The sequence below is a fragment of the Bos mutus genome, chromosome 3 (genome assembly GCF_027580195.1).
Source record: "Bos mutus isolate GX-2022 chromosome 3, NWIPB_WYAK_1.1, whole genome shotgun sequence".
NCBI classification, from domain to species: Eukaryota; Metazoa; Chordata; class Mammalia; order Artiodactyla; family Bovidae; genus Bos; species Bos mutus.
Window position 1 is genome coordinate 115,112,616 of NC_091619.1, and position 27,139 is coordinate 115,139,754.

General features: G+C 52.4%; 1 protein-coding gene across 4 annotated transcripts in view; it reads left to right on the forward strand.

The window, feature by feature from the left end:
* Nucleotides 1–13,130: 13,130 nt before the first annotated feature.
* Nucleotides 13,131–27,139, forward strand: part of UBE2F (ubiquitin conjugating enzyme E2 F (putative)) — a 45,823-nt gene continuing 31,814 nt past the window's right edge. For all 4 annotated transcript variants that reach the window (XM_070368598.1, XM_070368600.1, XM_070368599.1 and 1 more), the window contains exons 1-2: nucleotides 13,131–13,286; nucleotides 18,176–18,309. In XM_070368598.1, the coding sequence (XP_070224699.1) occupies nucleotides 18,192–18,309 (118 nt within the window). In that variant the 5' untranslated portion in view covers nucleotides 13,131–13,286; nucleotides 18,176–18,191. The remainder of the gene's footprint in view (nucleotides 13,287–18,175; nucleotides 18,310–27,139) is intronic.

Sequence of the window (27,139 nt, forward strand, 5' to 3'; positions counted from 1 at the left end):
ACAAAGCTAAGGATAGTTCTAGGACTACAGAGTATCTACCACGTGACAGCTTGAAATTCACAGTATCAGGCATCCAAGCAAAAATTACCAGGGATGCAGAGAAACAGGAAAATATGAACCTGATGTGAACAAAACCAATGAATTGAAACTGATGGACAGTTGAAGCTCGTGTTAGAATTAATAGGCAGGCATATTTAGAGAGTTGTCCTGATTGATGCCAGTGATCAATTTATCCCCTCCCAGCTCCAAATTCACCCTTCAGTACCAGCTCTGCAGTGGTGGAAAAATTCTTGAAGCCTTCTCCTCTACCAGTGAACACAGTGTTAAGTCCCCCAGTAGAGGGTGCTACAGGGACACATGACGAGGAGCTCTCCTGCCTGCCGCGGCTGTGATGGGTCGATAGGGTGGCGCTCTGTCCCCAGCACGTACTGAGAACACATGGCCGCTCAGCAGCCTTGCAGCCTGGCCTGGTGACAGTTTCCCTGTGGTCCCCCTGGTACAGACACCACGCTCTCCGTGCCTCCTGGCCCACCAGCATGCTGATTCCTTCTTCTCACCTTCTGGTCCCTCACCATGTCTTACCTGGTCCACCTGCACCCTGGAAGATCCCCGCTAGCCCCACTCGCTCTGCATGCCTGTGTGCCTGGTCACTCATAGCTGATGGCTACCTATTCTCAGCCGGACCTCTGGAGGATAGCTTTCTGCTAGCTCTGTGACCGCAGACCCGTTCTGACAAGGAGAAACCAGCAAACCTATCCGGTATCCAGTGGGCTGCACCTACAACTTCTCCAGCCAGGTCCAAACCCCAGTAGCAATGGGCATGCCCAGCACCCAGATGTTGATTTCTAATACCATTCTCCAAGAAAAGGAAGAAAGCTTTTTGGTTGGTGGCGCTGGTGGTAAAGAAGATGCCTGCCAATGCAGCAGACGTAGGAGATGTGGGTTTGATCCCTCGGTCAGGAAGATCCCCTGGAGGAGGGTATGGCAACCCACTCCAGTATTCTTGCCTGGAGAAACCAATGGACAGAGGAGCCTGACAGGCTATAGTGCATAGGGTCCCACAGAGTCAGACATGACTGACATGATTTAGCACACATATCCTTTGCCCCAGGTGTTAACTATTGCCTTGCTGCTGCTGCTGCTAAGTCGCTTCAGTCATGTTCGACTCTGTGCGACCCCATAGACAGCAGCCCACCAGGCTCCCCCTTCCCTGGGATTCTCCAGGCAAGAACACTGGAGTGGGTTGCCATTTCCTTCTCCAATGCATGAAAGTGAAAAGCGAAAGTGAAGTCGCTGAGTCCTGTCCGACTCTTCTCGACCCCATGGACTGCAACCTACCAGGCTCCTCCATTCATGGGATTTTCCAGGCAAGAGTACTGGAGTGAGGTGCCATTGCCTTAGGCAGCAACAATTTGTCTGTGAATATTTTTGACAAATGCCCCCTACATGGTGGCTTAAGCCCTGGGGCCAAGGTGTAAGTCAGGAAGTAAGGATAAATCTTTTGAGCTTGTCTTTCAGGGAGTTAGTTACCAGATAGGTCAAAAGATGATAATTCTTCATGAAGATTTGTTTTTCCCCTGCTGGGAACATGGGCTGTTATTTTTATGGAAATCAAGAAAGACCAACCAATAAGAAGAGCAAAGCCTATTTATTCATATCCATTAAAGCATACAATAAGTAGATAGTATAGACAGATAATAACAGACACACATACACATATGTCCATTCCATATTATGAATTATATTCAGCTATATTTAGGAATAGGTAGTGTAATTATTAATAAATGTAAGAGGTTTTTTTTTTTTTTTTGCCCATTCTGAGAGGCTTGTGGGATCTTAGTCCCCAACCAGGAATCAAACCCATATCCCATGCACTGGAAAAGTGGAGTCCTAACCACTGAATCTCAAGGGAAGTCCTTAAGTGCAAGTTGTTATGTTTTAAACATCTCTAAAAAAAAAAACCAAAAACCTACCTACTCAGAGCTGGCTGTAGAAAGAGAGCCAGCTGCCATTACTTGTGTTTGCAAAGACTCAAAGGCAGGCAGGGCTTTCCAGGTGGCTCAGCTGGCAAAGAACCTGCCTGCCAATGCAGGAGACACAGGTTCGATCCCTGGGTCAGGAAGGTCCCCTGGAGATGGTAATGGCAGCTTGCTCCAGTATTCTTGCCTGGAAAACTCCATGGACAGAGAAGCCTGGTGGGCTGCAGTCCATGGGGGCACAAAGAGTTGGACATGACTGAGTGTGCACACACGAGCATGCACAAACACACACACAAAGGCAGGCAGAGGACGAGAGGGCTTTCTGCTGGGAGACAGGAAGCCTCCAGAGTGCCTGCTGGGGCCGTGGGCCTGGGGTAGCCCACATGATGAGTGTATTTGGCTTTCTCTGATTGGCCCTGAAGTGGACATGGGGACAAAATTTAGGGAAGCTGTCAGTTATCCATCCGGTCCTGGCCATGTGAGGCAGGTTGTTACGGAAGGAACTGTTTAGATTCCTAGAATGAAAACAATCCCATTCCTTGCAAGTCTGACTTAGAGCAGGCTGTTTCCTGGGCCGTGTATTGTGGGGAGGGGGTCAGGGTCCTGGGCCGCCTCTACAGGTTGTGGCCAGGGTTCTATTTTTGCACACAGGCTGCCCATGGTCTGTTTATGTCTCAGCCTCTCTGGTTTTACGGCTACTGCGGGGCTGGGGAGCAGGGGATAGGGCCAGCACATGTTGGCCCCACAAGTTCCAACTGCGCTCGTTGAGATTCACCTGCTCCCTGGGACCGGTGCCTCCTGACTTGTCGCTTTGTTGTTGTTGAGTCTTATTCAGACTTGTTGCCAGCCTTTGCTTAATTTCCAGAGTCCCATAAAGTGGACTGTGACTGTCTGGGCCAATTTTTTGCTGCTCTTTAGAAGCAGCAGAATTTCAGAGTTCCTCTCTCAATTTTTAGCCCAGTGACCTAAGATATTCGTTTTTAAAAGGTGCGGAGAATTCTCATTTTATTAGTGGGCTGTTCTTTAGAGGTTAAGCACAGAGAAGAAGCCGATTCTGACTCTGTGCTGGAACTGTTCCTTTGACTTGTTTTTTATTATTTTTGTTTTGTTATTCTAATCATTGGAGAAGGAAATGGCAACACACTCCCGTATTCTTGCCTGGAGAATCCCAGGGACCGAGGAGCCTGGTGGGCTGCCATCTGTGGGGCTCACACAGAATCAGGCACGACTGAAGCGACTTAGCAGCAGCAGCAGCAGCATTCCAGTTATACATAAAGGCCTGCCTCAGAGGACTCCGCCCCTCTCCTTGTTGTTCAGTCACTCAGTCATGTGTTTGTGACCCCATGGATTGCAGCACGCCAGGCTTCCCTGTCCTTCACCCTCTCCCGGAGTTTGCTCAAACTCGTGTCCATTGAGTCAGTGATGCCATCCAGCCATCTCATCCTCTGTCACCCCCTTGGTTGTCTTTGGCCAATCATTCTGACCCAGAGTCCTTCCTGGTGGCGCACGCGTTGCTCAGCCAAGATGGAAGCCGTCGATAAGGATTCTGGGAAGTGGTCAGTCATGTGGTGTCTCCTTTTGACCTTTCCTGAACTCTTCCAGTTAGTGGTGGCTTATTAGTTCCGTGTTCCTTACCAGGAGCCCCTGTCTTAAAATAACTCACGCAAATGGTTACTATGGTGCCCGGCCAGGGTGGGGCGGTTTCCGTCAGTGTGTTTCCCCCTAACACTGTAGCCCAGAGCAACTGTTGGTGTGTGAGTGTCAAGAGTGGAATCGTGTCCCCTCCAAATTCATGTTGAGTGCTAACCCCCCTGGAGCCTCACAATGTGACCTTAGACATAGGGCTTTTCCAGAGCTAGCTGAAATAGTATGAGGTTGCTGGGGCGGGGCCCAGTCCAGCATGCTTGGTGTCCGTGTAAGGAGGGGACATCTGGGCACAGAGGGATGATGGGAGGGCACGGGGAGGAGACGCAAGCTGGGAGAGAGGCAACCGACTCTGCCCACGCCCTGACCTCAGGCTTCCAGGCTCCCAGCTGAGAGGCAGTGAATTTCTTCTGTTCAAGCCACTCCTTTTACAGTACTTTGTTTCATCGGCTCTAGAAAAACTAATACAACATGCTTCTAAATACTTTCTGCTAGTCCGTAAACTTATCTCTATCTGAACAGACCATTTTGACACAACGTCATTATACTGTTCAGGCAAGTACACCACTAAGTTTTCCATTTTGTGACAGACAATGGACAGTTTTCCGTGCCAGGAGGTGCCCGTCTGCTGGTTCTGTGAGCAGCTGCCCAGGCTGGCTCGCTGACGCCCCCTATTTCCTCGAGGACCTGTGGGTAGAGACTTGGGTGGCTTCCAGGCTGATGTTGCTGAGAACAGGCCAGCAGTGATGGGGCGATATTAACCTGTCCTCCATGTGACATCCTGTGAGGCCTCCGACCAGCCCTGGGGACCCCTCTCCCTGGCAGCTGGTTCTTGGTAGTCCCCTCTAGCGATGTGAGCTTTTCTGTGCAGGCCGTGTCTTTGAACCCTTCCCTGATCCAGACATCTACATTATGAGAGGCAGAGAGTTTGTAATTTCCTTTACCCGAGTCACGCCTCTTGGCCATTAAGCTTATTTAAATATTTCACATGTCTTTCTCCCTGCGCCTTCCTCATGACAATGTGAAAAGGACTTCTTGATAATTTCTCAGCTGGTGTTGGTACATAAAACATACCTATTGATTTTTTTCATACAAAGCAGTGCGTTCAGTGTTACTTGTTTGCGGTTTTCAGCTGCCTCAGGATCTGCGCTAGGACGCTGGTCACGTGGTCTGGTCATGTTGCCTGGTCCTTTCTCCTGCCCGTCTCCTGTCTCTGGCACGTGCCTTCCTGAGTCAGCCAGAACTTCCAGAATAAAGGGCAGTACTGATGGTGAGCGTGGGTGCCTTTGCGTCTTTCTGCATCCTGTTTTCTGTGTCCTCTCCCTCCTCCTCCTTCACTGTAACCTCTCCAGTGCTCCCCAGCCTTCCTCTTCCTCCCGGCCTCTCACTTTTCCCTGCAGTGTGTATTTGGGGACTGCCGTGAGGCAGACTGTCTTTTCTTGTAGAAAACCTCTTGTTCAGAATTCTGTTGGACTTGACTGTACTGTATGCATAGCAGATGGAGGAGGAGCATTCATACGACCATGTAGATTTGCCATAAAACTAATATATGATCTCTACTAGTTACCATCTACTTCAAAACCATTTTCTCTGTCTTCCTTATTTATTTGTGGGTGCAGCATGTGGGATCTTAGCTCCCCAACCAGGGATTGACCCTGTCCCCCCCGTATTGGGAGTACAGAGTCTTAACCACGGACCACCAGGAAAGTCCCTGCGTTGCCTGTTTTTTTTAAACCATCTGTTCAAGGAAGCCTTACGCTGCTTCATATTTGCTTCTCTAGTGAGTAGCAGCATTAAAACCATTTATTTGACACGCGATGTGTGCTCAAGGTAAGGGTCAATCGTGTTTAGAAGAGACCTTTGTATTATCCTGAAGACAAAATAAAGTTTGGAAGGAAAATTCACTCAAAATCCTACCAGTCTGACACAAAAATTATATTCACTTTGTTCATTTAGTTCCAGTCTCTGCCCGTTTGTTGGTTTTTCAGAATGATGGTCACTGAATTTATACAATCTGAATGTTGATTGTTTATTCAATGTAATAAGTATGTTCAGGTTCTACATAATCTGCCTAACAATCAAGTGTAATCACAGTGTCATATTCTTATAAGCAAATGAGCGGTCATTTAGTTACCCTTCCCCCAATACTGAGCTTGAGGTTGCTTCCAAGTTCTGTAACAATGGATACTTTTGTGCCAGGGCCTTTTCTGCTTTTGCATTACTCATCAGGTCAGTCCCTAGAGTGGAATTTCTGGCTCAAAAGATCTGAAGGCTTTTAGGATCTCTTTTTTGCCCTACCAAAGGGCTGTGCTGGGTCACCTAACGCCAGCAGAGCAAGCAGTGGCCCAGGTCCACTCTGAACAGAGGCTCCTCCTCTTCAGAAGCAGGAACCACAGCGTGGCCATCACTGGAGTTCTGCCAACAGATGTCAGTCATGAGGGTGTGGAGAGGAGTTCCTGGAATGTTGGTTCTTCACCCCAGTCTCTAGTGAGAGAGCCATGGCGGCAGGGGCGTGGCTATCCCTGGAGGTGGGACTGCCCCGGTGAGCCAGGTGACTGCCCCAGCTGACCCTAGTGTGGTCCCGAGGCGGGGGCGGGGTGCAGCCCAAGACACAGACCAATGGACATCGCCTTGGACTGTTACGGATGCTCAGAACACAGCGTGGTCACTCCAGATTACGTTCCTGCCTTCTTCTCTTGAGTGTTTACATAAACTCTCATGGATATACATGTTCAGCCGTGGTGGTTTTTTTTGTTTGTTTGTTTTTAAGGGAAAACAGTGTTTTGTGGCTCTTTTTTCCCCCCATAGCACTCACTGGAGTGCACATGGTCAGATACTCAGAACAATGAAAACTATAGGTGTTACAGAACGTACACAGCACAGGCAGCAGCGCCTCCCGCAAGCACAGTCTGAGCATCCCGCATCCCCGTGAACACGCCCTGGGCTGATGGCACCGGCCAAGTCCTCCAGGAAGGTTTCCTGAATGCCCAGATCCCAGGCTGCCCTTGAAGCCCCCAGCCACCGTTCCTGGCATGTTTCCTGGAGGCACTGTGCATCAGCTTCCTACGGGCGCCACAGCCAATGAAGGTTTAAAACATGTATTTATTCTCTCACGATTCTGAGAGTCAGAAATCAAAGATCAGGAGGTTGACGGGGCCCCGCTGCTTCCAGAGGATTCAGGGAACTCGTGTTCCTGCCTTTCCCAGCTTCTGGGGGCCACCCATACTCCTTGGCTCAGGCCCCTTCCTCAGTCACTCCTGCCTCTGCTTCCACTGTGACGTCTGCCACCACTGACTCTGATGTCCTGAGCCTCCTGTAAGGACCCTGAGATTGTGACGGCCCCCCTGCATAATCCAGGACCCTCTCTCCATCTTGGTCCATTTAGGCTGCAGTAACAAGACACCACCGGAGAAGGCAGTGGCACCCCACTCCAGTGTTCTTGCCTGGAGAACCCCAGGGACGGGGGAGCCTGGTGGGCTGCCGTCTATGGGGTCGCACAGAGTCGGACACGGCTGAAGTGACTTAGCAGCAGCAGCAACAAGACACGACAGCCTGGGTGGGCATACACAGCAGAAATGTATTTCTCATCGTTCCAGACGCTGGAAGTCCAAGGTCAAGGTGTCAGCAGATTTGGTAATGGGTTCCACTTTCTGATTCAGAGATGGCCACCTTCTCTCTGTGATCTCCCATAGCACGGACAGGGGAGTTATCTGAGTCTCTTTTATGAGGGCACTAATCTCATTCTTGAGGGCTCCACCCCACGATCTCATCACCTCCCAACATCGCCACATCCTTAACTAACATCATCACTTTGAGGGCTAGGATCTCAATATATGAGGAGACATAAACATTCCATCTACAGCATTCCCCATCTTAAAAATTCTTAACTTAGTCATATCCGCAAAGTCCATTTTACCATGTAAAGTAATACATTCACGGGTTCCAATAACTAGTTCAAGGACATCTTCAAGGGGCTATGTATTCAGCCTATCACGTGTGGTCACACACACATCCATACTACTTATGTCCCCTACCAAGAACTAAAGTATAAAACATTTTTCATCAGTAGCATGGAAACACCTGAAAAGATGAATGGGCCTTAGTCAGTGAGTCATACTAAGGAATATGCAATGCAAAACAGGAGTGTGACAAAGGCAGATGATTTTCGTATATTTCCTTACGAAAGCAAGAGCAAAGGCTCACAGGAAGGCGGCTTCTCTCCTGTGTTCACCAAGCGCTCTGTCTCATGGGGGCCCGATCTGATGGGAAGGAGCACAGAAGTGCAGCCTGCAGGCAGGGGGGCGGGGACCACGGGGCGCTGACTGGGCAGACGTCTGCATTCCATTTACAAAGCGCAGCCCTTGTTAGAATGCGCCCAGTGTGGCTTTAGGGTGAGTGAGAAAATCTCAGGCCTGTAATACTCAAAACATCTCTTAGATTCAGCCCCCTTTCAGGAAAGCTGTCGTAGCTCATCTCATTATTATTTTAAAGGAATAAAAGGAAACATGATGCTTTCCCTGGGGGCCAGTCAAAAGTTAATTATACTCAATATGTAATTAAAGTCACACTACTTAAGAGTCCAACTGTCTGCTGCCTGGATAGCTACTTCCATTAGCAGCAGCACCACAGCCGTCATCAGCATACCTTGGGCCGGCCCAACTATTACACCAGGGGCCTGTGTTACTCAGGATCCCAGAACTGGTTGACTGGGCGTGCTGACGGGTCTTGGTTAAGACAACCTCCCTGCCAGGACACTAGAAGCACTGCCGGCCACTGTCTGGTTTAATCTTTGCCTCCTCCTCGCCTCTCCAAATTAGCACACTGCCCTTTACTCTAAAAGCCCCAGTCAATCTTTTCCTAACAATAACAATGTGCCATCTCCACTTTTAACAACAGGAGGCACCAGGACAACCTTGGCTCCTGGACGTTTGTTTCCAGCCTCCCCACTTGGACTCGAAGGCCAGGGCTGTGGTCAGCATCGCTGTCCTTCCTTCCTCCTTCCCCCAGCAGTCTCTCAAGGGAGACTGCAGAGACTCTGACCTCCTGTGTGTGGGCAACCTTGAGTCACAGTTGTATCTCCCCATCCTACAGTGATTTACCAGGACTAGTTCTCCACGGAGCTCATGGTTTCAGAGGACAGGGTCTGCGCTTTAAACATTCTGTCTCCTTCCGGCAGTCAGCACTTGACAGATGCTCACTGTACAGTTCTTTTCCTTTTTAAATTAATTAATTTATACACTTACTGGGTGTGCTAGGTCTTTGTTGCTGTGTGGGGTTTTTTCTCTGTGTGGCCAGCGAGCAGAGACTACGGTGAGGGGCTCCAGCTTCTCATTACGACGGCTTCTCTTCTTGTGGAGCACACGTTCTAGGGCGTGCAGGTTTCAGTGGTGGCACCACGTGGGCTCAGTAGTTGGAGCACATGGACTTAATTGCTCCACAGCACGTGGGATCGTCCTGGACCAGGCATTCAACTTGGGTCCCCTGCATTGGCAGGCAGATTCTCACCCACTGAGGCACTGCTGTGGCTGCTGCTGCTAAGTCGCATCAGTCGTGTCCAACTCTCTGTGACCCCAGAGACCGCAGCCCACCAGGCTCCCCCATCCCTGGGATTCTCCAGGCAAGAACGCTGGAGTGGGTTGCCATTTCCTTCTCCAAGGCATGAAAGTGAAAAGTGAAAGTGAAGTCACTCAGTCGTGTCCGACCCCTCACAACCCCATGGACTGTAACCTACTAGGCTCCTCCGTCCATGGGATTTTCCAGGCAAGAGTACTGGAGTGGGGTGCCATTGCCTTCTCCACTGAGGCACTAGGGAAGCCCATCACACAGTTCTTGACTTACTGAGATAGATTTCAGGAGACCCTGGAGGGACACAGGCCTGTGTGTGTCCAAGCCTGCTCATTAGTGCCCTGGATCTTGCTTCCTAGGAGAATGGGCCTGCTTGGAGGAAACGAAGCGCACCCTGGAATAACCACCAAACAGGTTGGAACAGATACCAGCTGAGGGCCGGGGCGGACCCTTCCACCCACGTCTCCTCAGCATCCAGTGTTAGGGCTGTGTCCCAGTCCACACAAGGGGCTGGGTTGGGAACATCGGTGAGGTCCTGCCCTGGCAAGGGCTTGGAGTCCACAGAACAGGGTGGGCAGAGCAATCCTCCAATGAAGCCAGGAGCCAGGAATGTCTACCCTGATTGGGTGCTGCTGGTATGAGAGAGCTCCGCTCCACCCACAGAGTGTGTGAGAGGGTAGAGAGAGTGAATAGCTAAGGAAAGCAACCCTCTTAGGGCTCCCCTAGCCTTTTCCTGCTCAGGAGGCCCAGCCTTAACCCAACAGGCACCCGGGCCCTTGTCCCAGGTGATATTAACCAGTTTTCAGGATGCCCCAGGCTGAAGAGTGCCCAGAGCCCTGGTTAGCCCAGACCTTGGTGGTACCATGTCACTAGGGAAGTGAGTCCCAGACCGGCCAGGACAGCTTCTGGGGTAGCCTGTACAGTTGTGTCCAGAGTCTGGCATGGCTGAAAAGATAGGGGATATCTCCCCTTCCATGCTTCAGCCAGAAGCCCTGGGCTTAGCTTCTCAGGGTAGGGATGAAGGAGGTGGGAAGAACACCCAATGAATTGTGTCCACCTGCTCATCCCTGGGCACCATGCTATTCTCAGAGGCTTGTTACCAAGTCCAAGCTCATGCTGCCCGCTGCATGACAGGCAATAAATCAAGAGAGGAGTTGCTGGGGCAAGGAATAGCGACTTTATTCAGAAAGCCAGCAGACCAAGAAGATAGTGGACCCAGTATCCCCAAGAACCATCCCACCCAAGTTAGAATTCAGACTTCTTTTATGCTAAAAGTGGAGGGGGGTAAAGTCAAACACTTTGTGGTCCCCATCAGCCTCTGGAGGGGACGTGTTAATTTCTTCCTTCCAGTAGTCATTCACTTGTGAGCCTGGTCAGGATGGTTCCTGTAAGCTCAACAAATGAGTTTTAGGTTAATGCTCATTCCCTGGGAATAGAGGGTTCCCAAGGATGGGCCATTATGTATCATTTAAATTTATAGGCAATATCCCTTTGATGATTAACTTGTAATAGAATACAAAGATTCTTCCCTACTAGAGGCTCACAACTCTACCCCTTCCGCCCTTACATATAGGTGCACGGGCATGTGCACACACAGGCAATTGCACACACATACATGTACACATATACACAGGCATGCCCACATGCACACACATACATGGGCATGAGCACACACTGGCATGCACATACACACACACACGGGAGACTGGAAGGGAAGCGACTGGCCTGGATTGTAAAGATGTATCTGAGGCCAGGCCCCAGCTACACAGAAGCATCTGGTAGGACAAGGCCAGTCCCCAGAGGCCAAGACTCGGAGCCACTAAGAGCTAGAAGCCAGGCTCCCAGTTTCCTCCTCAGATTGATTCCACATGTATATCTTGTCTTCTAAGTCTTTTGTGCTTGAGTTAGTGAAAGTTTGGTTCTGAAGGGATTATGGATGAAAACCAATTGCTTCCCTCGGAAGCAGGAGGGCCAGCGTTGCCCTTCTCTTGGCCGATGGCAGCACCTGCCACCTAAGGGACATGGTGCACAGGTTGAGGGCAGACCCCCAGCTCCACCTTGGCAGGCAGATGACGTCTGTGCCTCGGTTTCCTCATCCAAAAAGCAGAGGTAATAAAACACCTGTTTCATTAGCTTGTTGTGAAGATTATAGGAATCAACCAAGTCCCTAAATAAGGCTCAGATGAAGGCATGAGGCAGCCTTATGAAATGGAGTTAGGAATGGCTTCATTTATCTGCACTGGTGAGGTGTGGCCACCACGGGCCTGTGTGTGTTCAGGCCGTCCTGTAGAGTGCTCCTCCGCAAGACATGTACCCAGGCCAGCCCACTGCACCTTCACGTGCTGCCTTGCTTCAAGGCCTTATCTTCTCTCTCCAGGACTCCTGCAACTACCTCGGGTAGTATTTATCTGGTACCTGTTACATGTCAGGACGGGGGAGGAGGGTCAGACGATGGGAAACACAGAAGAGGAGCTGATGGAAACAGGCAGTGGCCCTGACCACCAGGAACAAGGAAGCTCAGAACTTCAGCAGAGTCACAGAGGGGCACTTGCACCTCCCCAGCTTTCGGCCCTCTCTGAGAAAGTGATGTCTAAGCTTAAAAAAAAATTAGGGTAAAGAAGGAGGAAACTGTTCCCAAACAGAAGTAACACCATGAATTTTTTTCTTGACTGGTCTTGCTGACCCAGGTTTCCTCTTTGCCTGTCCCCTCTTCCATCAGCTTTCGGAACCAGAAGCCTCTTTTAGAAAGGAAACTTGATGTTGTCACACCACCCTCTAACACCTCTCAATGGGGCTTCTGAAAATAAAATTCTAACTTCTTGGCTGTTTCTTCCCTGTCCACGAGGTGAACCTCTTCTCTCAGATGGCTCACTCCTCCAGGAGCCCTGCACAAACCTGCCACAGTGCCTGTTACCAACCTCACCAGGACGCGAAGGGACAGGAAAATAGTGTGTACTCAAGAAGCTTGAGAGTCCCTTGGACTGCAAGGAGATCCAACCAGTCCATCCTAAAGAAAATCAGTCCTGAATATTCATGGGAAGGACTGATGCTGAAGCTGAAGTTTCAATACTTTGGCCACCTGATGCGAAGAACTGACTCACTGGAAAAGACCCTGATGCTGGAAAAGATTGAGGGCAGGAGGAGAGGGAGACACAACAGAGGATGAGATTGTTGGATGGCATCCCCGACTTGATGGACATGAGTTTGAGCAAACTCAGAGAGTTGGTGATGGACAGGGTGGCCTGGCGTGCTGCAGTCCATGGGGGTCGCAAAGAGTCGGACACGACTGAGCGACTGAATTGAAGAAGCTAGAAATTAGAACAATTTGAAACAGATTTTTTTAAAGTAAGTACTTTACAAAAGAGTAAGCGATGAAAGAAGGAATAAAAAACGTAGGGCAACAGGAAAGGCCCCACCGATTCTACTGCGGGCCCCGCGAGCACCCTGGGGAGTTTGGAGGCTGCAAGTCTGAGACAGCTGCGCCCCGGGTCACTCCCGACCGTGCGGGCTTTGGGCTGCTCCTCTGCATTCTGAGCACGCTAATGGGCGTACAGCGGGCGCCCCATCCACCGAGCAGTCAGCATCAGCCTGGCCGACCCCGCGGACCACGCTGCGTGACGATCCGGAGCCGTAGGCCCAGACCCAGCACAGGATCAAATGAATGGAGGCAGGAACTTAGCTCTGAGTCCCAGGAGCTCTGGCGCGCAGGCTCGGGAAATGACTGGGTGACCCGCCCCCCTGTCGCCACTGGCCAATCAGAGAGGGCCGCAAGATCCGTGCCCGCCCCGCAGCCAATGAGCTAGGCCCCATCGGCCGGCCGCCGAATCCAGCCCCCTTCCTCGGTGCACACTGCTGTTCGTGTGTCAGGCTCCAAATAAAGTTCTTCGGGCTTTTGAATTTTTTTTTTAAAGCGCCCGCTGCAGTCGCAGCCGTAGCCGCCGCCGCCTCTGGCAAGAGCGGTCGAGTCTCCGCCCCGCCACTTCCGGTCCCGCCGCCCGGAGCCGGTGCTGGCTGTGAGGGGTCGCGTCTCGCTGCCGCAGGCCGGCTGGGGCATGGTGTTGGGCGCCGGGCCCGCCTCGCCTGTCTCGGGGTGCCCAGGTGAGTAGAGCGCGGCCCTGCGGCGGGCTGCAGGGGGCCGCGGAAGGGCGGCTTGGCTCCCTCGGCGCCGGTGCACCCGGCGGGCGGGCGGCCGCGGGGCCGCCGCAGGCCGCGCCGCTCCTCTCCTCACGGCCCGGCGCTGTGCGGGGCCGGAGGGCTGGCGGGCGCCGCGGGGCGCGGGCTGGGGAGTGCGGGGCCGGGGCGCTGGCGGCCTCCGGGCTCCACGGACAAGGCCGCCTGAGCCCGGGCTTTGGGGGCACGCCGCGGCCCCCCTCTCTCGCCCGCCGTCTCGGGGGGGAAGCTGCGAGCCGCATTGTCCGCGAAGAAACGCAGCGCCCAGCGGGCTCAAGGTCACCGGTCCAAAGTGGCTGGAGGCGGCGGGACTCAAGACGCGGGCAGCCGGACTCCTGACGTCCGGGGGAATCGGGTTAGGCCGGGGAGTGGGGGGCACCCCTGAGGGTGCGGAGGAGCCGGGCGGCCGCCTCGCCGGAGTGCCTGCGGCTTCCCACTAGGGGAGACTGGGGCCGGTTTGGAGGGTCTTCCCGGGGCAGAGGATGGGGCGAGGACATCTTGGACCCATCCCTAAGGCCGCCGAGTCCCGGCTGCTGTGGAGTCTTGGGTGTGGCCCTCCCCTCCCCGGGTCTCGGTTCCCTCAACTGTCATACTCGGGATCGGGCCCGCCCCTCTGCCCTCCCCCCAGCCCCCGAGTAGGGTCGGGACGGTTTCGGAGTGGCGGGAGAAGGCTTCTTGGAGGAGGTGCAGGAATCTGCGGCATAGTCATCGGTTATCCGAAGGAAGAAGCAGGATGAGGTGGTGAGGGGAGGCAGGGCATCCAGACCGGGGTGTCAGATAGAGCAGAAGCTTCCAGAAATGAGCGAGGTGTCGCTGAGGAACAGGGAGGAGGGCCATCTACCTTGTACGGAGGGTTCCAGGCTGGTAAGGGGATGAGGCAGGGGAAGGGCGCATGTTGGGGAGATGTTCCAAGAATCACCAGCAGGTTAACTGGTACGGGGCTTGAGGACCTCCACCTGGACAAACTACCCCTCAGGTAGTAGGCAGGGCACGGGGAGGCCGGTTTACCGCTCCGGATAAAAGGGTTGGGCTCCAAAGATCATCAGGCAGCCAACCACTGAGCCAGGTGGGCGGGTTCCTTGGGCCTTCTGAAGGAGGAGGATGGCTGTGGACTTTTTTATGTCCTGATCTGGGCCCCTTTTTGACTGTGGAGTTGGTTGACCCCTAGTGACATGCAGTTTCACCTTTTACACTTAGATTGGGACTCTACCAAGGCAGAAGAATTCTGACTAAGGAGTACCCCACCCCAGGAGTTGACTGGCCCCTGTACAGGTGGCCTGGCCTGATTTTGCCGCTGCAGGCCAGAACGCTGAGTAAATACTTCCTGATGATGAGCCTAGTAAACAGCACAGGGGCGTCCCTGGTGGCTCAGTGGTAAAGAAAATGCCTGCAATGCAGGAGACTCAGGTTCGATCCCTGGGTTGGGAGGATCCCCAGGAGAAGGAAATGGCAACCCACTGCAGTATTCTTGCCTTGGGAAGTCCCGTGGACAGAGGAGCCTGACCGGTACAGTCCCTGGGGTTGCTAAAGAGTCAAATACAACTTAGCAACTAAACCACAGTAAGTAGCACATAAAAATCTTTGAACACTTGCAATAAAGTCCCACCCAGAGGAAGAACTTAAATGGGCCAGTTATAACTTAAGGAATTTAGAGGCTGAGTGTGCTATTCAGTGTAATTGATTTGTTACTGAAAATGCCGCCATGGTCAAAGTGTAATTTTTGGTAAAAGGGAAATTTTAGTTTTAAACCAGGTCTTCAAAGAGTAAAGCATATTGACGAAGGAAAATAGAATTCTGAAGCAAACCACAGGTGTTCAGTTAACCTGACAGCTTGAATAATTTATTTTCATTCACATCTCTTTGCACAGAGTTAAATTAACAGCTATGGAACATGCCCAAATTAGACCTTTGGTTTATCCCTAAAGTGGTGTATGAAAATGATGCAGATGATGGAGAAATAGGTATTCATTATATAATTAGATTTCTTAGAATGTTCAGAATATGTTTTGTCTTCTATGGAAAAACAGGACATCACAGTTTTTATATGTTGCTTAATCAGAGCCCAGTGTCTTTTGTTAAGGGTCACAAACTTGTTGAATATCGAAAACCAGGAATCTGACTCTAAATGGAATTGTGTATGGGGCATACTCTGCCCACAGAGAAGAATTTAGTGTGGGGTAGGAGTGTAAGATGATTAAGCAGAGTCCACAGGCTGAGGCGACACAGAAACATCTTGGTGTGAGCCTTTCTTTGTGTCAGTCGGTCTTGCCGGGATGCTCTGAGCAGCCCCTTCAGTGCAGGCCTGCAGGGAGCTGGGTGTGGGCCAGTCGTGTGCCCTGGGACCCACTCTTCCACTGGGCTCTTTATTATGGCTTTCCTAGGGTACTGCCCACCGAACTCTCTTTACACAGGCTGTGCTTTTGTTGTTTGCCATGTTTGTGTTACCAAGGTCAGCTAGAGTGTAAAAACCAAGTGGACTTTGTGATAGATGGAGATCTTGGCGCATCATCAGGCTGCCCTGTCGATACGGCAAGACTGATGTCCTCAAGTCTGGGTGCCTGGCAGTGGGTTTGGTCGGGAGGCAGACACTGCTTTGGGATCCAGATCTGCTTGAGGGATTAATGACAGGCTCCCTGGAGCGGGACTTGGGGGTGGTGGGGGTGAGCAGGACCCCCAGGCTGTAGATGGTGCTGCTGTCCCTGGTAGCTTGTGGGCAAGAGCCCACAGATATTCCTGACGCCACCCCAGCCCTCCCTCATGAGATTGCTTTGTAAGCTGAAGCGATAGTCCCCCACACTGGGTGAAGCTGAGATGTGTGTTAAATGGTTATATCCTCTCTAGTGATGGCTTGGTATCACATTTTGACCAATCTTATTGAGATACAACTGAAGTCCACTATGCTGTACGTGTTTAAAATATGTGATTTGATCAGTCTTGATGTGTGTATATAGCCCTGGAACCATCACCACCTTCAGGATAGAAACATCCCCATCATCTACTCGGGGGAAACCAGTGTTTCTATGGTGACCTCTTCTAGAAGCTTCTAGAAGCTGATCCCAGGCCCCAGCTGTCCCAGAATCCACATCCATGAGAAAGTCGGAGTCAGGGGAAGGGGTCCTTCCCAGAGCTAACGTTCTAGGAGCTCGTGAGTGCTGATGTGTAATAGAACTGTCTCTTGAAGCATTGAGACCAATGGTTCCTAAAGGGATTAGGTGAGTGAGAGGTCCTGTGTAGTTCAGAAGAGCATATTCAATATATTGTTTTCATAATAGAAAATAAAATCTTACAGTCTTTGTGGGGTGGGGAGATACACAGATGATGATGTGAAAAGTGAGGGACTGGATTAAAATGGCTCAAGATATTACTTAAGTGTTAGTTGCTCAGTCATGCCCGACTCTTTGTGACCCCATGGACTGCAGCCTACCAGGCTCCTGTGTCCATGAGATTTTCCAGGCAAGGATCCTGGAGTGAGTTGCCATATCCTTCTCCAAAAGATACCACTTTTGGAGGGAGAGAGTTATTCTTATAGTTTGGCTTTCAGGATCTTGGCCTCAAACTAAAAGTTCTTTCCTTACGTAGGTTTAAATTTTTCATCTGGAAATTCTGGATCATTTTCTCTTGAAAATGATCAGAGTGATATTGCAAGGAAATGATATTAAAACAACAAAGGAAATTATGAAAATACTGAGCTGGTGATCAATTTTTGTCCTCAGTCAAAAGTTCCAGAATTCCTCTCTGACTGGTAAAGCATGCAGGAGGAGTCTGGCGGCCCGTCAGGAATGGCGGTTTGTGTACATAAAGAAGGCGATGCTGGAGGACAGTTCTGTCTGTGAACACTGCTGACACTTAAGTCCTTTCTCCCAAGCAGGTGCATCACCCATGCTTGGTTTTTATCGTCCTTCCCGGTGAGCTGTCGGGGAGGGAACCTGAAACACAAGTGGGCTGGAAGCAGCCGAGTGAAAAGGATCTAGTTTGGGGCATTAATTATAACTTGATTAAGTTGCTGTTGCCTTCCAGTGTGAGTACAGCACAACATACACAAATGTGAAAATGCTTATTAAGGTTCTAGCCACACCTTTATTAAAGGAGGGAAGAAAGCATTGCGGTGCTCCCTCCTCACCAGGGGCGGAAGCTCCCCTCGGTCTGGTCTGCGATGGGCCAGACACCGGGGCCACACCCTCAGAGGCAGGGTCCCCGCAGCAGGGGAGGGCAGTGAGCAGTGGTGGGCCCGTGTGGGACCTGTCGATGGAGGCTGCCCTAGACATGAGCTCTACATCCCAGGGCCTGCTGCTCAGTGAATATTAAATGCTTGGCTCTCCTTTTAAATTTTTATTCATACTTTAAAAAATTAGATTTAGAGAGGCATAGAGATTACTCCGGAGAAGGCAATGGCAACCCACTCCAGTACTGGAGTACTGGATCGCCTGGGAAATCCCATGGACGGAGGAACCTGGTAGGCTATAGTCCATGGGGTCTCGAAGAGTTGGACATGACTGAGCGACTTCACTTTCATTTTTCACTTTCATGCACTGGAGAAGGAAATGGCAACCCACTTCAGTATTCTTGCCTGGAGAATCCCAGGGACGGGAGCCTGGTGGGCTGCCGTCTATGGAGTCACACAGAGTCGGACACGACTGACGTGACTTAGCAGCAGCAGCAGAGATTACCCAAATTCATTATGGAGGAATGCAGTCTTGTTAATCTATCTTACAGCTACATTTTTCTACAACTTAAATTATGGGAAAAAATTAAAAATCACCTTATATCATTGTCTCAGTGTCTGGAGATGAGTGCTTAGCCTGCCTTTTGCCTTTCAGGAAAAAGGCAGCAGCGATGCTGACGCTGGCAAGCAAGCTGAAGCGGGATGATGGTCTCAAAGGGTCCCGGGCGTCAGCCACAGCCTCTGACTCCACTCGGCGGGTGTCTGTGAGGGACAGGCTGCTTGTTAAAGGTAAGGGCCACCCGGTGAGCTATGTTTATATCCCACAACAAAACGATGTCTGGCACGTGGCTCTTTGGGGTTATGAAGCAGCCTGTTGCTGCTAAATAGAAATACCTGTTTGAAAATATTTTTAAATATAATTCCTCCTCACTTACAACAGAAGGACTTTGCACTGTGCACACACTGTGGGAATGCCGATGGCAGGAAAATGGTATGAGAACTGTGGTGTGTCTTGTATACTCGGGCTGTTCTCTGCAGGGGCCACCAGAGTGCTCATGGAAGGAGTAAGGCGCCAGGGACAGCAGATCCATGACTGGTCTCAGTGCTGTCTTAGGTGTTGGGGGGGGAGTTTCTCCTTTCTCCTGGACTCCTCGGCACCAGAGGATCTCATTTGTAGAGGGAGGGTAATTTCTTAGGATCCTTCTCTCTCATTCAAATCACAGCCTTAGGAGAGCCTTATGCAAAATTGATTCTCTTCACAGAATTAATAAAGGTGTCCTAGAGCTGTGTAGTGTTTGGAGAAGGGTTATGTAGTGTAGGGGGTATGTGTGTGTGTGGATGGATATGTGTGTGTGTGTGTGTGAGAAACTTGTGCGGTTAGTGACTGAAGAGAATTGCAACTCTTGAGTGCAAAAGGCAGTTTCTCAGGGTCATGAGACCCACAGAAGAAGAAACGGTTTCTTCTTTGAGGGACCTTATAGCTGGCAGCACGTTTTTACTTTAAGACACACGTTTACATTTTGTAAGTGTAAGGCTTCAGGAAGCACAGAGTGTTAAGGAACTTGTTAGAACCCCTGTTTCATTTTGTATTAGGTGGACACCGTGGGGGTTCCTGGCGTTTGCATGTCCAGGAACAGATCTGATGGGGGAGACCTGGCATGTATGAGTGCCCCGTGATGGGCCTTCTCAGAAACAAAGCACCACTGAGTCTGTGAACAGAGGCGTCGGGTTCGGGGAGATGGGTGGTGCCTTCGTCCCTGCTTTCTCTCTGCCTGAGTCCTGACTGAGCTCTGGCTCTCCCAGCTTGAGGGATGATGGGCTAAAGATGGAGTACGGATCGTTTTTGACATTTGACAGTACTTGCTATGTCCGGGAGTGTGTGGACTGCGTTCAGTTTGTCACAATGCAGGAAGTTTACCCTATGGGAAGTGGGTGGGGCCTGGCTGTAGCCCCGTACTTGGAAGGCCTGGTAAGACTTCCCAGGCTGCTGGCTCTAGGGCTCCATCCACAGAGGAAGCCAGGAGCCAGCCAGACAAGCCAGGGAAGGGATTTGATGCTTGAGGTTATAGTCCTTCAAGATGGAGGGTGTTCTAATGCCAGGGAGTTGATATGAGGAGGGTTGTAGCTGAGCGGTTGCGGGTGGGACACTGGCACAATAGATGGTGCTACCTTCTTTCTACCTCCTCCTCATGGCTGACGGCAGCTGCTGTCCACTGAGCACTTGGGGCCAGGCCCTCTGTTGGGGACTTTGTAGGGCAGTTCTTGTTTGACTTAAGCTAAGCCTTGCCAGGTGAGTGGTTCATTTTACAACTGAAGAACTGAGGCTGAGAGGGGTTTAAAACCTTGCCCAGGTTTCAGCTTTATTGTAGCAAGACAGCTAGACCCACATTTTGGGGTAGGGCAGGCACTTGGGGAGCAGGCCCTGCGAACAGAACCTGAAGGAGCAGAACAGAAGTGCGAGTCCACAGCAAAGAGAGTTCAGGGAGGCACAGAGTCTCCACCACCTCCTCCTGCTCGGGGACTCCCTTGGGAGCCCTCAGGTGACTCCAGGGCCTGACACAGCCCAGGGAGCCCACTGAGGCCCATAGTGCTGGACTCTGCCCCAGGTCCTAGCACAGGAGACGTCTTTGGCTGGGTTGACAGGCTGGGTTGAGAGGCTGGGTTGAGGTCCTTTCGTGTGAGCCTCATCAGGGAGAGGTGTGGAACCTCCTCGCGAGGCCACCGGTTCATTCTCCCAGAAACACTGGGCGTTATTAGGGTTCTGGGCCCCAGAGCACTTGCAGTTGATGGGTGTTTGTGCAGCAGGGCTCAGAGCAACATGGCCCTCGTGTGATCTGCTCTCTCCCTCAGTCTCAGGGGCAGCCAGGCCAGGGGGCGCCAGGCTGACTGAGTGGTGAGTAGTTTGGGCTTCTGATGGGGGGTAGGTGGAGAGGAAGGGTGGGCCTGTCCTGAGAGAGGAAGCTGTGGCAAGAGGTGCCTGATAGAGGATGCTCTGATGGGTGATGATTGCTTGGTCCACACCTGAAGCACTGCTTCTCCTGGTTGGATGTGGCCGCAGCCTTCATTCTGGGGATTTCTGATGGTGGAAGTGAAGTCTGGTGGAGTCCATGGCTCCTGTGGGCCTGGTGAGGCCCTTGGAGGGGTGATAATTGCAAGAATCCCTTCTAGGTGAAACTCCTCTTTTGGGGCTTGGAAAAAAGTAGGTTGGTTGTCTGTGTTCAGCAGGATTGCTGCAGTCAGGACAGTCACTCGGGGCTGTGGCTTTGCCTCTGGCTCATGTGAGGGTGTTATTCATGAGGATCAATAAGTTGTAGAAAAGTGTGTTAATGTGTTTTTGGGACTCAGTAGTATGTGCTGAGTTCCTAGAAGTGGGGAATTTGGCATGCCATGAAGTTATTAAAGGGTGTCCCTGGGACTGATCCCTCTGGAGAGTGGTGGAGCAAGCAGGAGCAGGGGGAGGGAGAGCTCTGACAAAGGCTCCAGGACAGACAAGGGCCTGTCTGTCTGCTCCTGCCCCTCTGCTCCGGGGCAAGCTCAGCCCCTCGGAGCGGACCCTAGTCCAGTGAGACGGTCAGGCCTTCCTGCTCTGTGTCAACCAGTCTGGCCCGAGGCAAGGGCTCTGTGCAGCTTACGTTTCCCCGAAGGACTGAGAGTGGCAGGCCGTCTGCTGTCAGCCCTCATGAGAGGGCATCTGGGCCATGCGCCCCATATCCCAGAGGAAAGACCACAGACACTTCCAGGCAAAAATATTTTTTTAGCCAGTCTGTTGTCGTGCTTGGATGACCTTACACGGTAGGGGATCTGGCTCGGTGCAGATGGCCATGGGGTTAAGATGGGAGGTTGGAGGTTGACAGGGACACTCGTCCCCAGTGGTGAGGGCCAGTGGTGGCTGCACAACGGAAGAATTGTGAGCCTGGTTCGGAAGGTGACAGGTGTGGCCAGCTGTCCCTGGAAGCACCGGGGCCTGCCTTGGAGCAGCTGGCCAGCATGAGGCCTCTGGGCCACACCAGCTTTCCATTTGCACCCCTGGGGTCACCCTCAGGGACGTCCTCCAGGCTGGAACTGGAGAGGTGCTTGCAACAGCAGTCCCTGAGGTAGCGCAGTTGAGTGTTTCTAGGCGAAGACTGTCTGTCCTGAGTCCTGGGGAGCTGGGGATGCTGGCGGGAGAGTGTTGGGTCTGCATTTCCTGTTGGCCTCAGCTCAGGTCTGGGCCTGGCTGGGAGCCGTCCCCTGTGTTCTCAGCCACAGGGTGGGGACGCTGCTTTCTGATGGGCCTTTGTGGCTCCGCTGAGTCCATTAGTTTCTGAGTCTGATGGTGCTCCCCACCTCCCAGAAAAGCCTCTGGGCAGAATGTCTACTTTCTTGTCTTTCTGAAGCTTACTTTTCACATGATGGGAACATGTCAGTATGTCTCCCTGTCCTCTGACTTATTCACTTGACAAAGATTTACCTTAGTGCCCGGTGTGTCCCAGCCTCTTGTTAGTGACCCCTGAAGACCTCTAGGGGCTCCCGGCAGGCTGGTCGGAAGCATTTGCTAACTGTGGAGATTTGGAGTTGAGTTGGCTGAGTTCAGGGCCAGGTCTGGAGTCAGGAACTACAGGGACTGATTCTGCAGCCTTTGTCCCCTCAGCCCGTGCCCCACGTGGCCGTGGTGTTCTTGTTGCCGTGGCTGTGGCGGCTCTCTGTGCTCCTGGCCTGGTCTGCTGAACCAAGGGGCCTGGCTGCCCACCTGCGTGGGCTTCCCACACCCAAGGTGCGGGCGTCCCCACAGGGGCCACGTGTAGCCTCCCTGGTTGAGCACGTCTGTGCCCACCCGAGCAGTCCAGTGCTGTGGTGGTGTAGGGAGGGCTCTGGTCCAGGGCGCTCCCTGGAAGAATGGGCGAGAGAGAAGCATTTGTTGTTCTCCAGAGCTTTCTTGTCCTTGCCAGCCCTGCCCAGGACTCTGGAGGTGGTCTCGGGGTTGGCTGGCCATGCTGGCAGAGTGTCCAGAGCATTTAGCAGCGTGTGAAGTTGTGGGCTGTGTGTTACAAAATGTGTTAAAAAAAAAAAACTAGGGCAGTGGCCCAGAGAGGAGGAGCCCTACTAACGCGGAGTGAGGTGGTGGCCCACGGCTCCCCTTTAACACTTTCTTACAGGGTTTTAAACACCAGTGAAACCGCCTGGGAATGTGGCAGCCCCCTCAGGCTTGCCAAATAGCCCCATATAGCCCCAGATCTGGGGGAGGCGGGGCCAGTGGGGGTGGGGAGGATCTGTGCAAGAGGAATGAAGGTTCCAGTCAGCTTTGTCTGCTCATGTTGAGAGTGGGTGGTCGCACGGTGTGGGGCTCCACCCCCATCCAGAGCAGTCTCTGCTGCAGACTCCGTGCTGGTTTTCGGGGTTTCATCATTGCTGCCCCAGAGTGTGGCGCGGCCTGACTCCTCTCCTGTGGGCCTGCTTTCTGCACTGTGCTGCTGGAGGGCCCTTAGACTGAGTGGGAGTGGCTCGGTGGGCGCTTGGCCTCAGCTGTAGCAGTGCCATCTCTGGGGGTGGGATGATGCCCTTGGGGCAGGTGTCTGCCCATAAGGGCACTGTTCGTGGATGCTGGCAATGCAGAAGAGGCACTCAAGGCGTAAAGACAGACAGGAAGCTAAGAGATAAAGTCCTAGATTGAGAAACCTAAGAAGTAGGGGTGATTGAGGTAAGAAGAGGTAATCAAGTCTTCTGGGCAGCAGCTGCCAGCTCTGCCTGGGTCAGAGGGCACAGCTGTCCTGCCTGGGTTTCCTAACAGGGCTCGGAACTGGCTCCTGCCCAGAACCATTGGCATCTGTGATTGGGCTTGGTCTTAGTCAGCTCAGGCTACCATGATAGAACACCACAGCCGGGGTTGGGGGCCTGGACACGGGGAAGGCCAAGGCCAAGGCATTGGCAGATTCAGTTCCTAGGGAGGGCTTCCTGGCTTGTAAGCACCTGGGTCTTTTCCCATAAGGGCACTAATCTTATCATGAGGGCCCCACCCCACATGACCTCATTTAACCCTAATACCATCACGTGAGTTTAGGGCTTCACCATATGAACGTGGGCAGGGGACTCAGTTCAGTCCACTACACCTTTGGAACTGCTTGGTCACCAGCTGTGTGAAGAGCCAGGCTCCTCATGTCTCAGGGTGTCCACACTGCAACCACTGCCGCTCTGCTGGAAGTGTGCTTGCTTGTCAAGCGTCTCCCAAGCACTCCGTGTGTGCCGAGCTCAGACCCAGGGGCTGGGGTCCCAGGGCTGGATCGGAATGCACAGCCCCCACCATGGACACTGTGCAGGTCCCAGGGGTGGGCAGTGTGGGAGCGGCTGGAGCACTGTGTTGTGAGCAGCCCACAGCAGGAGGGGGTCCATGCTGTATGGGGGCCATTGTGGTGATGGGTGGCTTTTGTAATCTGACATTTCAGTGCAGTTGTGCTTCAAGTGGGCTCTGTGGTTTGGTCTTTAGTTAGAAAGGAAAAGAGTCTAATTTCTCAGAAGGAAGTTGTGCAGCCACTTAATTGTGCAAGGTGCCAGGTATCTCTCCAAAGGCTGGGCTGGTGACCCAGAGAGGTGTTAGCATCTTTGGAATAGGCAAGACTTCGGCAGTTTAAAAATCTCTAACTTCTTGGTACCTTCCAGGTGGGGGTAGTGAGTGTCCTTCAAGCAGGGCAGGGCTGCCGCTCGGCAAGAGGCCTCTCAGGCGTGTAAAGCAGATCGCTCGTTTCTTTGGTCATAGTCTTTTTGTACGTGGGTTCTGAGTTCATTGGACTTCCCTGCTTGCTCAGTGGTAAGGAATCCACCTGCAATGCAGGAAACTCAGGTTCAGTCCCTGGGTTGGAAAGATCCCCTGGGGAAGGAAATGGCAACTCGCACCAGTATTCTTGCCTGGGAAATTGCATGGAAAGAGGAGCCTGGTGGGTTACAGTCCATGGGGTTGAAAAAGAGTTGGACACAACTTAGAGACTCAGCACTTCCTGAGTTAACTGCTATTGCTGTTAGTGAATCACTGTCTGCCCTCATCTGAAGTGCACAGGTGTCATTTGTGACCCCTCCCTGAGAGGAACGCTGCGTAGTAGTTCATTTATCCTCTGTACTGGGCTGGACCAAAGTGTCCAGCTTCTTTAATGAAACCCTTCTGCCTCTAAGGTCATATTTCTTGCACACACTGGTTCTTGGACTAGAGGCCTTGACTGGTTGTGGTTGTCACTGGACTGGGTCTGGGGGCTGCCCTCCCCGGCCGTCTTCTTCCTTCCCCAAGGGAGTTACACTGAATCGGGAAGGCAGGCGTAACACTCTTCGGAGTTTGATTCTAGACCACGATGTGAAATTATTAAATCCATCTATGAAAATAGCTGTGTGTAGATGTTTTAGCTTGGCAGAACAGTGCTTTCCTACACTTGGAGAGAATAATAAGATTCAAGGGCCTTGGCCCCACCCAGGCTTTTCAGTGTAATTGGTCTGGATGACGGGGCGAAGGGTTGCTCAGCAGGGACTAGATTGTGGGATGGATGCACAGCTCCACATTTCACTAAGAGTTACTGAACTATACACTTGGGGTTGGTCTGTTTACACCACGTGGATTGTACGCCCCCGATGATTGTGCGCAGTCAGGGCGGAGAATCCCTGCCCCGCGTGAGGTGTCCTTGGCCGAGAGCCTCTCGTCCCGCCACCCCATCCCTGTGTGCAGGGTCCGTTCTGTTGCTCGATCAACACGATGCTCTGGTCAGCGCCTCTCTGCCCTCCCGCACCCAGACCTCACCTCTTCCCTGCTCCTTGGTGCCAGCCTGTCTTCTCAACTATTTCCCTTCTGTCATGTGACCCCCTTATACGTCCTCTGGGCACATTTTCTGTTTCACTGGGCTTTTGTAAAACTGAATGACCAGAGCTCTTACGACAGCAGTCAGAATAGGCCTGCCAGAGAAAACTGGGTCCCAGGGGGCAGCGTCGGTCTCTCCAAAGGGTCCTCAAGAAGTGTTGTAAATTCTTGTCAACCAAAAGCTAATAGTATAATAAATATGTAAATAGTATTTGCCTTAAAACCATATAGGTTTCGTTATATGGATGATGTTTATTTAGAAGTGATTAATATGCATAACTCCTTTGGTCAGATGTGCGCTTTGTTGATAAAATGAATGCCCTGTGTGCACCGCTGGAGCAGAGCCAGGCCCTTGACCCCGGCCTGGTCAGAGGGCCCGTGTGAGCTGCGCCAGAGCGTTTCTTTGCCCAGTGCCCTGCTCTGTGGAAGGCCTGGAGCGGGGAGCCTGTCCCTTCTCCAGGGGGTCTTCCTGACCCAGGAATCAGACCGGGGTCTCCTGCATTGCAGGTGGATTTGTTACCAGCTGAGCTCCCAGGGAAGCCCATGGAAGGGCTATAGTGCACCAATCAGAAAGAAAGGTCCTCAGGGTCCTTATAAGGATGGTGCTAGTGAAGGATCAGCATCATTTTGTTTTAAGTGTGTATATTCTAATGCACCACAGCACAGGACTGCCCAGAGGATAGACGCCAGGCTCGCATTTGATCACAGACTGCCCTTTTTTGTTTCTTGACTCCTCCTTCCCCTGCCCCATCTCACTTTCCTGGTTACCTATCCTGAATGCCTGGACCCCAGAGCTAATACGTCCAGTGGGCCAACTGTCTCTACCCAGATTGTCAACTAGCTGAAACCAGAGGCCTGGCTCTTCCCTAAACCCTCGGCCTCAGAATGAGATGGTTGGATGACATCACCGACTCAGTGGACATGAATGTGAGTAAACTCCAGAGATGGTGAAGGACAGGGAAATCTGGCGTGCTGCGGTCCATGGGGTCGTAAAGACTCAGACACAACTGAGCAACTGAACAGGCCTTCCCACGAATGCACTCAACTCTGCAAACATTGGGGCCCTCCCCCCTCCTCACTTGAAGGAGTTACTTGCTCCTTCGTGTTTTGTCGTCTGGTTTCCATCTTTCCACTTACCTCCCTGCTGGTTTGGATGCACTCCACAGGGTCTGACCCACATCCCAGGCTCTCCCTCAGGCCTCATCCCCCTTGTACCACCGGACCAGCATGCCCTCTCTGCTGAATCGCTCCTGCATTTCCGCTGGTGGCTGTCCCTGCTCCTGTCCTCCACTTTCTGCCGGAGGTCTTTCTTCTCACCAGCCTCTCCCTCCGTGGGTCTCATGCTGTCAGGTGGCATGACTGCAGGGGCTCCCAGCCCTGGTCATGAACTCAGACTGCACTCCTTCCGTCCCACCTCTGTCACCCTCCCCCTCAGGGGCCCCCAGCCGTGCCCCCACAGTTGGCCCATCCTTCCATCTGCCTCACTTTCAGGCCTACTGGCTCTCCCTGCCTGTCAGGAGCACCCACCTCACAGGTGCCCTGGCCCCCGCTTTGCCCTTTATAAAGCTGTGCCCTTGAGGCAAAGCTTCAGATATGTCAGGGGCACAGGCGACTTGCCTGGCTTGCCTGCCCGGTTGGTGGGGGCTTTGCAGCTTCATCCTGGCAGAGCGGTGTTGGGCCTGAGCGCCAAGTGTGTGCCTGATGAAGAACCCCAGAGGAGAGCGCTGAGGCTGAGGAGCGTCGCCCCAGGAGGAGGCTCCCTTGGGTGTCAGTGCACCCACAGATGGCGGGGCCAGCACACGGGCCCAG